General features: G+C 47.5%; 4 protein-coding genes across 4 annotated transcripts; all 4 read left to right on the top strand.

Annotated features, from left to right (window-relative positions):
* On the top strand, positions 834-3021 carry LOC110431033 (anthranilate N-benzoyltransferase protein 1-like). The gene has a single exon (XM_021449546.1). The coding sequence runs from the start codon at positions 1099-1101 to the stop codon at positions 2614-2616; it is 1518 nt and encodes a 505-aa protein (XP_021305221.1). The 5' UTR covers positions 834-1098; the 3' UTR covers positions 2617-3021.
* On the top strand, positions 2625-6130 carry LOC8068793 (ubiquitin). Its single transcript, XM_002437798.2, has 2 exons — positions 2625-2754; positions 5604-6130. The coding sequence occupies exons 1-2, from the start codon at positions 2740-2742 to the stop codon at positions 5841-5843; spliced, it is 255 nt and encodes an 84-aa protein (XP_002437843.2). The 5' UTR covers positions 2625-2739; the 3' UTR covers positions 5844-6130.
* On the top strand, positions 9541-10358 carry LOC8071325 (exopolygalacturonase). The gene is made up of 3 exons (XM_021449286.1): positions 9541-9684; positions 9793-9930; positions 10113-10358. Exons 1-3 carry the CDS (start codon positions 9541-9543, stop codon positions 10356-10358), a joined length of 528 nt encoding a protein of 175 aa, XP_021304961.1.
* On the top strand, positions 10349-11537 carry LOC110431410 (exopolygalacturonase-like). The gene is made up of 2 exons (XM_021450513.1): positions 10349-10925; positions 11051-11537. Exons 1-2 carry the CDS (start codon positions 10479-10481, stop codon positions 11267-11269), a joined length of 666 nt encoding a protein of 221 aa, XP_021306188.1. The 5' UTR covers positions 10349-10478; the 3' UTR covers positions 11270-11537.

Here is a 15209-nt window from a genome sequence, read left to right as displayed (position 1 = left end):
TTTTTATAAAAATAAGGAGTCAAAGTTAGGCTTTGAAGATTGTGTCATTGTTCTAAATAACTTTCTTTATGAGTATGGATAGAGTACAAGTTAATGTCTCTCATTTGGGTTTGGGAGTACATTGGTTTTGGCATTGGTTTACCATTTCCGTGGTGTTCACTTTTTGAATTTTGAAGATTGTTTTGCATTTGCCATGAAAAGGTAACCAAATGTTGGGTCCTCGCTTCAAAGAGAAACTCATTTAGTTTCGAAAATTAAAAAGTTTTCGGTACTGTAGCACTTTCTTTTGTTTGTGACAAATATTATTCAATCATGGACTAACTAGGATCAAAAGATTCGTCTCGTGATTTCCAGCTAAACTGTGTAATTGATTTTTGTTTTCGTCTATATTTAATGTTTTATGCATGTGCCATAAGATTCGATGTGACGGGGAATCTTGAAAACTTTTTGGTTTTCAGGTTGAACTAAACAAGACCTCAATTGTTTGATTTTGGCTACATTAGGCTATATCATGTCCGGTAGCTATGCAACTGTCGTGGTTAGAATTGCTGTCGCTATTGATGTGGCCCTTCTGTCTGGCCTTTACAGGTCAGAGCTCAGCACCCTGCGTACAATGGTACGGGTGCGAAGTCTCCTCTGAAATGCGGCAGCGGCATCTGTAGTCCCACATGGCTTTGTTTAGATCTAAAAACTTTTTGGATTTTGACACTGTAGCAGTTTCGTTTTTATTTGACAAACATTATTCAATCATAGAGCAACTAGGCTTAAAAGATTCATCTCGTAATTTACAGGTAAAGTATGTAATTAGTTATTTTTTATCTATATTTAATGTTTCATACATGTGCCACAAGATTCGATGTGATGTAGAATCTTGTAAAGTCTTGGGGTTTTGGGTGTATCTAAACAAGGCCTATACACTACACACCCGTGCACGGATGGTATTCTCCACTCTCCGCCACCTGGCCCGCCTCCCGCCAAGTCCAAACTGCCAACTGCGACGAATGCTTCCGATCTCCTTCAAAGCCTCGAAGTGCTTGCTTGCTTCCAGGTCCCAAGTTCCAAAACCATTTCTTCGCGTGCGCTTTCTTGCGTTCATTCATGTCTCCACCGCCACAACAGCAACAGGGGCCCGTTCCCCTCTCTCCGAGGCCACAGTGCTCGTTCCTGCCCGCCGGAATGCCAGCCGAGCGCGTCGACGTCGCGGTCACCTCACGGACGCTGGTGCGGGCGTCCGACCCGCCGCGTGGCTTCCCCGCGGTACTCCAGCCCTCCAACCTCGACCTCATCCTCGGCTCCTTCCACATCTACCTCATCGCCGTGTACCCCGCCCCGGCCGCGGGCTTCCCCGCCGTGGTCGCTGCCACGCGGGCCGCCTTGCCCGCGTTCCTCTCCCGGTTCTTCCCCTTCGCCGGCCGCATCGTCGCCAACGCCGACACCGGCGCGCCCGAGATCGCCTGCGACAACGCCGGCGCGGAGCTCGTGGTGGCGCACGCTGCTGGGGTGAGGCTCGCGGACGTCGACTTCGCCGACGCCGACCGCTCGCTGGGCCGCATCGCGGTGCCGTTCCAGCAGGGCCTCGCGCTGTCGCTGCAGCTGGTCCGGTTCGCGTGCGGCGGGTTCGCGCTGTCGTGGGCCACCGACCACCTGCTCGTGGACGGCCACGGCCTGACGGCGCTGCCCAACGCGTGGTCCGAGCTGCTCCGCACCGGCGGCCGCCTGCTCTCGTGGGAGCCGCACCACGAGCGGGCCTCGCTCTTCCGGCCGCGTGACCCGCCGCGGTACAGCCCGTCGCTGGACGCCGAGTTCACGCGGTACGCGCCGGCGAGCCTCCCGAGCTCCCTCCTCACGGCCACGCTCGTGCGCCGCAACTACGTGGTGTCCGCCGCGGACGTGGACCGGCTCCGCGCCGCGGCCAGCACCCGCGCGCGCCGCGCCACGCGGCTCGAGGCGCTGTCGGCGCACGTGTGGAAGCTGCTCGCCGCGGCCGTGGGCGGGCTCGACGCGCGCTGCCGCATGGCGTGGCTCGTCGACGGCAGGCGGCGCCTGGACGGCGCCAGGTACGACGCGGGCACCGTGCGGCGGTACCTCGGCAACGTGTTGACGTACGCGTCGCGGGAGGTGGACGTGGAGGCGGTGTCGTCGTCGCCGCTGGCCGACGTGGCGGCGATGGCGGGCGAGGCCATCGCGGAGGTGTTCCGGTCGGAGCGGTACGAGGAGCTGGTGGACTGGATGGAGGCGCGCAAGGGGGTGTTCCGGGACCGGGAGGGCGGCGGCAAGTGGACGGAGGTGGTGGGCACGGGCACGGGGAGCCCGGCGCTGGTGGTCTCGTCGTTCGTGCCGTTCCACGTGGAGGGAGACTTCGGGTTCGGGCGGCCGCGGCTGGTGATCCCGTGGATTCGGCCGGGCCGGCTGGGTTCCGCGGCCATGACGGTGGCGCGGAGCCCGGTGGAGGACGGGTCGTGGCTGATCACCGCCAGGCTGTGGCCACGGCTTGCCGACGCCGTGGACGCGGACCCGGACGCCGTGCTCAAGCCGGCCACCGCCGCAAGGCTCGGGTTCGGCGCGCCTGATCCGGCAGACGTGATGCAGATGCAGGATACTACCAGTCGCATGTGAGTCGTTGCCAGTCCCAGTCGGAGAGGCCGGAGCTGGGGGCCTCAGCCCTCAGCCGTCAGAACAGCAACTCCCCAGCCAGCTGCCTGTGTGGGCCGCGTATGAGGTATGTGACCATGTGGCGGCATGGCGCGGACGGAGGTGCGTGTCGTGTCGTGTGCGCCTACGTATCCTCTCGCATCGATCGATCTGGTCCAGTTTTGTCCATTTTTGTCGATACAATCCAAGGAAACACAGGAGTTTTTTTTGGACATGTCTTCTTTTTCTTTTTGATCGTCATGCATTACATTGGTGTAGCTTTTGCTGGCAACTTTGTTTGTCTTTGACGTTTGGATCCACTCGTACTGGTTCTTTAGGTGTAGGTTATTCGACTGATCTCTTCTCTTCAGAGTTAATTATTATTAATTATATTCCAGTCCAAGGCAAAAGAGAGAGAGAGAAAAAAGATCATTCTCTTAGGCCCTGTTTAGTTCCCCGTCCAACATTTTTTCATCCATCCCATCGAATCTTTGGACACATGCATGGAATATTAAATGTATATAAAAAAAATAAACTAATTACACAGTTTGGTTGAAAATCGAGAGACGAATCTTTTAAGCCTAGTTGCTCCATGATTAGCCTTAAGTGCTACAGTAACCCATATGTGCTAATGATAGATTAATTATACTTAATAGATTTGTCTTGCAGTTTCCTGACGAGCTATGTAATTTGTTTTTTTATTAGTTTCTAAAAACCCCTCCCGACATCCTTCCGACATATCCGATGTGACACCCAAAAAATTTTCATCTCCAATCTAAACAGGGCCTTATCGGATCTACGATAACGAACTTTTTCGTTGGATATTGGCACCCCTATATTTAGAACAAATCTAGGATCAATCCCTTAGCAGCCAAGTTCTCGGAACATAGAGTACGTGGTACGGAAACGTGGTACGCGGTACGACATTCTCATAAACTATGGAACGTAGGGGGTATATAGCTTCGTCTCGTTCCTTTAAGTTGCGGAACGCGTTTCACTTTTTAAAGGAACGTGTTTGGGACGTAGTGGTTGGCTCAGGTAGTTTTACGTGTTGTTTTGAACCAAATGAGTTCGATTCCTAGCGTGATATAATTTACTATTGTATTTTTGTTTTATTTAGGGCTGTCCAACTCCAACCTTAAGGCTCATTGCAGGTCTAGGCCAATGAGTCGATCACCATCTAGATTTTTCGCTGACCGCTCACGGACAGGCACGGCGCAGTATGCACACACACCACGAAGTTCCATAGTCGCTTGGGACTGACGTTCCTATAATTGCTCCTATATATGATTCGTGTTCCACCGTATTTGGGAACGATGTTCCATGATGTTTCCGTTTCACGTTTCGGGACGAAGTTCCCGGAACGAGAAACGTGCCCATGTTCCCGTAGCCGGCTGCTAAGGTCAATCCGCCGTACGTGACACTTTGCCAAAAGCGGGCATGGGTTCTTTGACAAGGGTGAGGAAGATCCTCCAAAGTCCAAACAAGGACAAATTGCTTGCCAATTGGCAATTGCCATGATGTGATGCTCACTGCGGACCTCATAAAACGCACCAGATTCTGTAGTCCAAATTAAAATAAATGCGACTCTAGAAACCACGCGAAGAAATGGACGGGAAATGGTGAAGGAGTCTATGCAAGTGTCCTCAAATCAAATTCGTCCACGACTCTTCTAGTCCTGTAAGTTCCTGTAAGAACTTTGTTTGGCTTTTTTTTGCTTAATGAAAAAACGCGCAACGGCGTGGTCTCGAAAAAAAAAACTCTTCTAGTCTAGAGCCTCTCTATACGGGCGTGAGGTCTTCTTCGTACGGGTCTGGGCCCAGCCCTTGCTGGCCTTCCAGATCTGGCCCAGATCAGGATCGGCCCAATGACACAGCCTCTTTCTGCCTCCTTGGGTCTAGGCCCATCCGTTTCTTAGGTCACAATCGGCTCCGGTGGATCTCGCGCGCCGTCCCAACTCCCAAACGACTTAACCCCCTATAAATATCTAGGGTTGCCAGTTTGCCACCCCTTTGACGTCTCCCGACGTTTCCGATCTCGTTTTTCTCTCCTCACGAGTTGCGACATCTTCATCACGTTCATTCAAAAATTATAAATTATTTTAAAAATTTTAGAGAGTCAAAGCATCTTAAGTTTGAATAGAATTATAGAAATAATTACAATAATTTATGACATCAAAAAGGATATACTATAAAAATATACTTAACAAAGAACTAATGATGCTTAATTAGTATCATAAATGTTATTATCTTATCATATAAATTTGGTTAAATTTGAGATGTTTTGACTCTCCAATATTCTTGTAATGACTTATAATTTGGGATGGAGGGAGTATAAGCGAGTTGTCGATCCACTTCGTGTTTGATTTTTAAGACTATCTTGTGTTTGATTTTTAGGACTGTTTCCAAAAAGGATGAATCGTGATGCGCAATTGTGGATTCGATCATGTGTACGTAGTAGTACAAGCGAACTATTGAATCATCTCGACTTTATTTGACCGATCGGCTTAGATTGTTTCGTGCATGTTTCGTAGATTATTAGTCAATAGTGGTTTATACAGATTTCAGTTGAGAGGAGACTGTTCGAATGTACGTAAGACGGTTTTTTTTTTGTCTTTTCTTTTGGTGAAAGAAAAATAATTCCATGCTGCAGATTTGCAAGTGGACATACTGAGGGCAACGTTTTGTGTAATTTCTTCTGGACGAGGATAATTAACAAAGCTTATGATTTTGACTTGACGGGTCCAATGCTTTGTCTTTCATCATTGTTGTTTATTATGTAGTTGTACTAGCAGTTAGTTTCATCATGTGTTCAGAAGATGTAACTAACTCTTAGTATGCAATGCCATCTGAATTGTTTGTTATCTGTCATACTAATAAATTCATTGTCGATGTAGATCATTCTACTTTCTATCGATTCGGATTGCCAATTAATATTTGGTTCTTTCAATTCAATTCAATTCAATCCAACAGATGCAGATCTTCGTCAAGACCCTGACTGGCAAGAGCATCACCCTCGAGGTTGAGAGCTCGGACACCATCGACAATGTCAAGGCTAAGAATAAGATCCAGGACAAGGAGGGCATTCCTCCGGACCAGCAGCGCCTCATCTTCGCCGGCAAGCAGCTGGAGGATGGCCGCACCTTGGCCGACTACAACATCCAGAAGGAGTCCACCCTCCACCTTGTCCTCCGCCTCCGTGGTGGTCAGTGATCTGATCTGATCTGGTCGGATCGCCAGGGAACTGCTTGAGTGTCCTGCCGTCTGTCATTTCAGTCTTCATCCTAGGTCGTTTGTTTTGTGTAGCCTTCCCATCTTATCTTCTTAGGTTGTTTCTTCGCTCTGTGAGGCCTGCCAGTGTTTATCTTAGATTGTTTCGTTTTGTTCTTCAGAATGTGGGGTCGTGGTTGTGTTTATGAGTACGTAACGCAGTACGTATTTTGTTGAAACAATTTGGAGCAATATTCTAAGTCTGGTTTGGCATAAATAATTCTTCTGTATTTTCTGAGCCATGTTACCTTTTTTGCTTATTGTCAATTGTCATTGCATTTTTCTTTTCCGCGAATATCATGCCACTGAACCAACAGTTAGTGCCACTAGAACAATAACACCAGCGAGTCGTGGCTCTAGGACCCAGCTATAATTTACTGAATAGATCCCTAAAGTCTGGTTTTCAATTTAGGATCGTTTTCCCCAACAGTGCAAAATTTACAAAAAGCTATTCATATTTATGTAGGTTCATTTTCCGCATAGGTGTAACTTATTTGCATAAAACTAGTCCAAATTAATTTCGTTAGTTCTTAGCTCTTATGGAATTGTGAGCTGAGGGATCATCATCAAGAAGTCCAAATGGCCATTGGGCAAAACACTTTAAATTTTTTTAGAGCAAAAAGCACTTTAATTTTCATTTAACGAAAGTTTCAAATGGCCATTTTCAGGCCATCAACCAAACACTTTACTTTTCATTTAACGAACTATACATAGGCTTTCGAAGTGATTTATATTATTGTATTCGGAGCACAAATTTAATTTTCATCCAACGAACTATAAGCTTTCTAAGTGATTTGTACAGAGCACACTTATATTCAGATCACAAATCGAAGAGGGAAAGAATTCACATGCGCATATACATTTGTACTCAGATCACAATAGAAGAGGGAACAAAAAACCTCAAGATAAAAAAAATACTGACCACAAATACTTTCTCCGTATTAAAATAAGTACATATCTTGTTTTCCAAGGAATGACCAAATATATACACAAGTACATACTCCCTCTGTTCAAATTATAAGTCGCTTTGACTTTTTTTGGTATATCTATTTGGCTATATATCTAGATAAATAATATGTCTAGATACATAACAAAATGGATGAACTAATATATCTATCATGTGGAATAAGCATCATTACATAGATCATGGAATATGCATGTATACTTTGATCATAGACTTATCTGGAGATACAATTATATTATTGCTAATTCACTACAAGAATCCACGAGTTTCCCTAGTGTCGAAACCCTAGGGAAACACTCAAAAAACAGTAGGGAAATGATTTCCTTAGGATTTTTCGTAAGTAAAGACCCCTAGGGAGGATTTCGACGGGAAAGACAACGTGCCCTAGGGTTTTCAATTAAAACCCTAAGGAAAGAAACTTTCTCTAGGAAATTTCAACCGTAGGGAACTATGCCCTCGTGGTGTTGTATGCAACATGTAAAGCAAGTTTCCCTAGGGTACATGAATGGTAGGGAAATATTGGCATAGTTCTTTATTTAAATATTTAATATTACATTTTATAGTGCCAAATATAATTGTATCAGTTATGACTTTATTATAATCTCAAATGTGCAACAATTCACATCTCAAATGTACTAAAATTCACGAAGCAAACAAATCACAAACAAAAGTAATCTTTTATATTCAATTGTACATCGAGATCTATATGTTACACCTTACTATTACATTACATTTTTTAAATCTTTATTCAGCAGCATCAAATCACCAAAATAATTTGCGGCCATCCAAATCAATATCACTGCAACAGCTGCACAAAAAGTAGAATCGGATTATCAAGCATGAAGCATGAAGCAAGGAGACAAAGGGTTAAAAAATAGACCATGAGAAGAAAATGCTAACCATGAACTGAGCTCCCGCTAGATCTCCCCTCAGCCTCCTCGCTGCAGGATGACGGTAGCAGGGAAGCGCCGCGCGGTAGCACAAGGGCCGTCCTCCTGCGTTGGCTCCAACATGTACCTCCTCGTCATGGTAGCAGCAGGGTCGCACTCCACCACCGAGGTTGCCGATGTGCTGCTCGTCCACTGCAACACCACCTTTCCTAGACACCGGCGTTAGTGCCATGCCGCCACTCCTCCATGGTTGCTCTAGATCCAGCGTTGGTTCCATGCTGCCGCTCCTCCATGGTTGCTCTGGATCTATAGGGGAGAGAGAGAGAGAGAGAGAGAGAGAGAGAGAGAGAGAGAGAGAGAGAGAGAGAGGTGGTTGGGAAAATTTTGAATGAGAGTGCGGCAGATGAAATAGATAGATGGGAGGAGGATTGAGAGCTGAAGAGATAAGGTTAAAATAGACCCCACCATACACAACAAGAGATAGATTCAGATTTTTTTATCTTGGCATCCATACAAAAATCCCTACGGTTTTCAAGTTTCTCTAGGGAAACAATCTGACGTGGTAGGCCCCTGCCACTTTCAGCCCGATGAAACAATGAAGTCCTAGGGAAATATAAGTTTCTCTACGGTTTTCAAACACTAAAAGAAAGTTCCCCTTGGGTTTCTTTCGTTTTTCTAGGGAAAACAAAAAACTCTAGGGAAACCGGTTGATTGTAGTAGTGATTTTTTTTATATAACTAGTCAAACTTAAGATTTTGAATAACAACCGCGAGGGAGTAGAAGAGAACGAAAATAAAAACCAACGGGAGTGAGTGGCAAAACGTGCCTTTGTGGCAAAACGTGCCTTTGTGGCACCTGTGGAAAGGAACCTAAGGTAACCAACGGGTGTTCCATGACCGAACGACATCAACAGTGGCCGTGCAGCGGGAAAATGGAAACTCTGATCTTGATCATGGCCGGGAATCGTTTCACATCTACTATCATCTCTTGAGTCTTGATTGTGTGTGATTGCTGTCTGCTCTCTTAAACGGAACACGTGCACGTGCGTTCTTCGACGTCCGCCACGCCAGCACCACGTTCGCTGCCGGCCGGCTTCACAGCAAATTAAGGCCTCAAAATTTTTTAAGATTTTCTGTCACATTGAATTTTTGATCGCATGTATGGTGCATTAAATATAGACGAAAATAAAAACTAATTGTACAGTTTATCTGTAATTTGTGATATGAATCTTTTGAGCCTAATTACTTCATGATTGGACAATATTTGTCAAATAAAAACGAAAATGCTACAGTAACCAAAAAACAAAAAATTTTGCGAACTAAACAACACCTAAAGTGTCGGATTCCAACGCCGTACGCGGCAAAGGGATTTGATTTTGTAGTCTCTCTGGCTTGGGCAACGTTCGTACGTGGGCAGGTGGGCGAGCGGGGCGGTTCAATTCGACGACTTGGACCCCCGATCGAGCCGAACCGCGCCTTCTGCAGCTGTGTACCCCGCCCCGGCGAGCCTCAGCCCTTTACCCCCGTGCGCGCCGCCTGTCGGCTTTCCTCTCCGGCCGGCCCGCTTCTTCAACCTTCGCGTCGACGCGTCGTGGCCGGCCGGCCAGCACCGTCACCCGCGCCGCCGAGATCGCCAGCGACGACGACAACGACGGCGCGGGTGGCTACTGGCTAGTGGTGAAGGACGCTGAGCAAAGGCTTGGCGCGCGCTATAGCTGTTTCGTGGAGAGGAAGGAGCTGCGTAGGTTGCAAAGGGCGTAGCTGCATATATATATAGCAGGCCGCTGATGGCGTGGCGGCGGCTGCTGCTCCTTGTCGTCGTCGTTATCGTCGCGCTCTTGGTGTTCATGTCTGCCGGCGGGGCGGCCACCACGACCGTAGACGTCAAGCACTACGGGGCCAAGGGAAACGGCGTCGACGACGACACCAAGGTCGTCGCCCGGAGAAGCTTTCTTCGTCTCCGATTCATCCATCTCCATGCATCCTCAACCTGCTGACTCTGAACAATAATGTCATTTTGATGCAATATATATATGCAGCCTCTGATGACGGCGTGGAAGGCGGCGTGCGGGTCCGCCGGCGCGGTGACGATGCTGCTGTCGCCGGGGACGTACTACATCGGCCCCGTGCAGTTCCACGGCCCCTGCAACGCCTCCACCTTGACCTTCCAGCTGCAGGCAAGTCCTCGATCGATCCACACACCAGTTGCATTGCACATTTGCACTCCACTCCATCGGTAGTTGCTAGCTAGTCAACAAGTTAAGCACCAACTGGCCGGACGTGTTGTACGTACGTGCGTGTGTGTCTGCAATCTGCATGCAGTTACGGTCTCTCTTACGTGCATGCATGTGCGGTGCAGGGGACACTCAAGGCTGACACGGACCTGAGTCGGTTCCGCAACGACTGGATCGAGTTCGGCTGGGTCACCGGGCTCACCGTCGCCGGCGGCGTCATCGACGGCCAGGGCGCCGCGTCCTGGCCCTTCAACCAGTGCCCTTTCCGCAAGGACTGCAAAGTCCTGCCCACCGTAAGATTATTCATGGGCCTTTCTAGCTCCTCCTCCTCCTTCTTCTTCTCCGTCTCCGGTAGATGCATGGGCCTCTGACAACAACTGACAAGCCACCACGCACACCACCGCCGACCGTTTTTACAGAGCGTGCGGTTCGTCAACACCCGGAACACGGCGGTGCGGGGTGTGACGTCGGTGAACCCCAAGTTCTTCCACATGGCGCTGCTGCAGGCGAGGGGCGTCCGGATGAGCGGGCTCCGGATCAGCGCGCCGGCCGGCAGCCCCAACACGGACGGCATCCACATCGAGCGCAGCGCCGGGGTGTCCATCACGGACGCGCGCATCGGCACGGGCGACGACTGCATCTCCATCGGCCAGGGCAACGACGGCGTGGACGTGGCCCGCGTGCGGTGCGGCCCTGGCCACGGCATGAGCGTCGGCAGCCTCGGCCGGTACGCCGGCGAGGGCGACGTCACGCGGGTGCGCGTCCGCGACGTCGTCTTCACCGGCACCGACAACGGCGTCCGCATCAAGACGTGGGAGAACTCCCCCACCAAGAGCAGCGCCGCGCACATGCTCTTCGAGAGCTTGCTCATGGTGGACGTCCGGAACCCCATCATCATCGACCAGAAGTACTGCCCCTACTACACCTGCGAGCACAAGGTACGTACGTGCGCGCGACGTCGTGGCGCGCCATGCATGTCGCCGCACGCATGCCATTGGTGACTACGCCATCTCATGTGTGCTTGTGAAAAATTAATGTTGCTCGCGTACGTCGTCGCGTGCAGTACGTGTCCGGGGTGACGCTCCAGGACATCCAGTTCAAGAACATCAAGGGCACGACGACGACGCCGGTTGCGGTGACGCTCAGGTGCGGCGTGCCGTGCCAGGGCCTGGTGCTGCAGGACGTGGACCTCAAGTATAAGGGGGAGGGCGGCACGTCGGCCAAGTGCGAGAACGCCACGGCGAAGTATGTCGGCTACCAGTTCCCCAAGCCCTGCACCTAGGTGGCCGCCGGCGATTTTTTTTTTTCGCGCGTTGCCGGCGGCGGGCCGCCGACGATGTGTGCGCAGGACGGTGGGCGTGCGTGCGTGCTCCAATGCGTTGCGAACTGAGCTTAATTTGATTCTTTGGTCGTGTTTATCTACATGCCTTTTATTTTCAGTTTGTTGTTTATCTTTTTGATGTTTCTTGATAAATGGTTATCAGATTTTTGTGGCAAGGAATTGGTGATGTAAGCAGACAATACCCTAAACTTTGTCATGCAAAAGACACTCAAACTATTACGGCTATATCTGCAATTAATTATGCAGAGGGGCTAACAACAAGCACTAACAATAAGCAATCTTGTTAAGTGTTAACAACCAAAATCTAAAATAGGAAGTAAATAGAATACTATGGCCTTGTTTAGTTCCTAGAAAATTTTGCAAAATTTTTTAGATTCCTCGTCACATAAAATCTTTAGACGCATGCATGGAGTATTAAATATAGACGAAAATAAAAACTAATTGCACAGTTTGGTCGAAATTGACGAGACAAATCTTTTGAGCCTAGTTAGTTTATGATTGGACAATATTTGTCAAATACAAACGAAAATGCTACTATTCCTATTTTACAAATTTTTTTGGAACTAAACAAGGCCTATATATGTTGATATATTACTGACTAGACTACATGGCGTATCAACAGAAAAACAAGCTACCCGTTATGTCAAAAAAGGGATTAGAAGTGCCATCAAAATCCTGATGCTTGGACCCTGTAGCTTCGGAACTTAGGCTGGCCAATCTCCAGCCAGGGTTTATTGCTGCCATTGCAATGGTGAACATGAAAGAAGATAAATTTAGAACAGAACCAAATGCATTCGAGTGAATAGAAGTTATGAAACAAAGTTTTTTACAATCTTTACTGCCGAGGAAATTTGTTGAAATACGACATTTCGAATGTTTGTGCTGAGGTGAGGCTCCCATAGGTCATGCATGTGACGATAGATCTGTTGTACGGTATAGGCAATATCCAGGCGAGTGAAAGTGAGATACTGAAGGACCCCAACTATGCTGCGATAATGGGTGGGGTTAGGCACCAAGGCCCCATCAGTTGTGAGCTTAGAGTGAGTATCCACAGGAATGCTACAAGGCTTGCAGTCACACGTACCAGCACGGTCCAGAATATCTATTGTCGCTTGGAGAGGAACAAGCCGTCATCTCGGCACTCAACAGTGACACCCAAGAAATGATGAAGAAGCACCATGTTTGTCATGAGAATTCTCGGTGAAGAGCTGATATAATTTACTGGAGAAAACTTATAGCTAGACGAAGCTGTAAGAACAATATCATCAACATATAGGAACAAGAAAGCCATATCAGCGCCTCAACAGAAAATAAATTGGGAGGTGTCACACTTAGCTTCAACAAAACCGAGGGAGGTTATGTGAGAAGCAAATCGGCTATACTAGGTGTGATGGGCCTGCTTCAATTCATAGAGAGACTTGTTCAATTGACAAGACGTAATTGCATCAACATATAGGAACAAGAAAGCCATATCAGCGCCACTAAGAGTTTCTTAGCCTACCAACAGAACAGAGCATCCATAAAAAAGGAGCACGAAAGTGAGCAAAATCCAAGCTATACTACATACATAAACCGAACTTTAGGTCTTCGGAGACCTGACAAAATACCCTTGCTTGAAACGGCTATGAAGTGTGCTCTTCTTAACACCCAACGCATTGGCAAGTTTCTGAAAGGTTGTGCGCTCACTCAGAGGCACGGCTTTGATGGCTTCAAAATCTATTTCTATTCTCTTGCGACCACAGTTCTTATGCATCTTGTTTTTAACACCATCTATACTACCATAATCTTGACCCTTGCGCCACACAGACTGCACTACTCTCAGAGGCACACCAAATTTTTGTGCGACCTGATGTGAAACTCCACGACGCAGCACTGGTGGATCAGTCTTTGCCAACAACTCCAGGTAGATGGAGATCTTTAAATCGTCTGAGTAGTACCTCCTCCTCTTCTTACCATTCGATCCTACAAGTATAGAAAGCCAGAAGATTAGCACTCAAGCATTGCTTCGTTTCAATACGACAGTATATCAGCTGATCAGCAGCTACTAGAATATACACATCACTGAATCCTGAAAGTACTGTTTCAGCCTGAAAAGATGTCAGTAGATACACGCCTAAACCTCCATAAACCCTAAACCAGTAACTATCCGAAGTTACTCTATGGTCTGCCAAAGCGAAGTAACTGAAAGCTCTACATATCTACAGGAGTACACTAAAATCCTGATAGTACTGTTTCTGGTCTGACAAATCAAAAACACAGAGAACTAACCTTCCTCTCCAGCAGATCCTCCATCTCCGGTTCCATCTCCATGTTCCAAAGCCCCAATCACTACATGATTACTTGCATCTTGATCAAATCAAACAATCAACATCTAATCAGGAATCCGATTGGTCAAAACATAATAATTTGTCGAAAACAGATGTGTGTTCAATTTACCATCAGTGTATCCTCCTGAAGGAGCATCACAAGAATCATCATCTCCCTGGTTGTGCACTCCATCTCCATCTAGGACACCAAAAAGGAAAAAAGAAAACCAAGGAAAACAAGTCAGTGGCACGAATCGACTAAAACCAGACATTTCATTCAAAACCCCCCAAAACCAGAAACTCATTCGGAATAGATAGAAAAAATCAAATGGAGCACCAGCTACCTGGTTCTCCATCATCCCACACCGTGTCGCAGTCGAGTTCATGCGCCAGTGCCGGTGCATCCCGGTTGCCAATGGCATCTCCCCGATCGATGCCATCGTCGTTGAGGTCACAGTCGGCTGGCATCCGGTTTAGGTCGAATTCTCTCGGCGCCATTGGTCGGAGAACAGTGGATGCAGTGAATGTTGATAGATGATGTGGTAGAAGTGTGTGCAGGTAGGAGAGGATCTGATGAGGACATATATAAAAATGGCCGTGGTGGCCTTTGGGCCACGCAGCATGCAGGAGGTTTGTGTGCGCGAGCAAGGAAATCGCAGCGCGGGCAAATTTGAAAGAGGCGATCGTGCGGGAGAATTTTGAAGCGGGCAAATTTGAAAGAAGCGATCATGCGGCAGAATTTGGAAGCAGCGCGAGGGTTTGGGGCGAACTTGGCACAGCGCGTCTTGCGGGAGAAATTGGCGAGGCGCGAGCCGCGAGACGATGCGCGTGCGCCGCCATGGCCGGGGAAACGAAGCGCCATGGCCGGCCGCGCGAAGTAAATATGGTTTTGAACGGTCGATGCGGATTAAACGCGCGAGTATAATAAATTGCGAGTAAAATTTACTGGCAGCCTTGTTCTAGGTTGTAAAGTTTCTGGTGTCAAGTTAGATGTTATATAGGGGTGTCGTATGGAGTGTTCGGATAAAAAATAAATTACATAATTCACCATTAAACCATGAGATGATTTAAACCCAATTAATCCATCATTAACATATGTGTTACTTTAGCATTGTTTTTGTCAAATCATAGATTAATTAGGCTTAAAAGATTTGTTTCGCAAAGTAGTCATAATTTGTGCAATTATTTATTTTTAAGTCTGTATTTAATATTTTATGCATGTGTCTACATTTGATAGGATATGATGTAAACTTTTGGGGGAGTAAACAATACTACCTCAACTCTCAAACATTGATTTATGGATTTCTAAACTTGTAGTATCGATCACAATGTCATCTGGGTCTCAACTCTACAGTTTTGGTGCAGTATATTGTCAAATCAATTATAGGGTAGTATTATCTAGGTCCCCGAACTTGCACGTCAAGATGACACTAATGTGGCATGCATGACAAGCAAGTCCAGAGATGACACCGCTATATAAGTTCTAGTATAGGACTAAAAAATCTTGAAGAACTAGGGACTCCGAATTTCAGATGATATTATTGTACAAGTTTAAGGATCAATCAAGATTCAAA

Source organism: Sorghum bicolor, chromosome 10, assembly GCF_000003195.3.
Source record: "Sorghum bicolor cultivar BTx623 chromosome 10, Sorghum_bicolor_NCBIv3, whole genome shotgun sequence".
NCBI classification, from domain to species: domain Eukaryota; kingdom Viridiplantae; phylum Streptophyta; class Magnoliopsida; order Poales; family Poaceae; genus Sorghum; species Sorghum bicolor.
The sequence above is the reverse complement of the archived record's forward strand: the minus strand, read 5'-3'. Positions and strand labels throughout refer to the sequence as shown.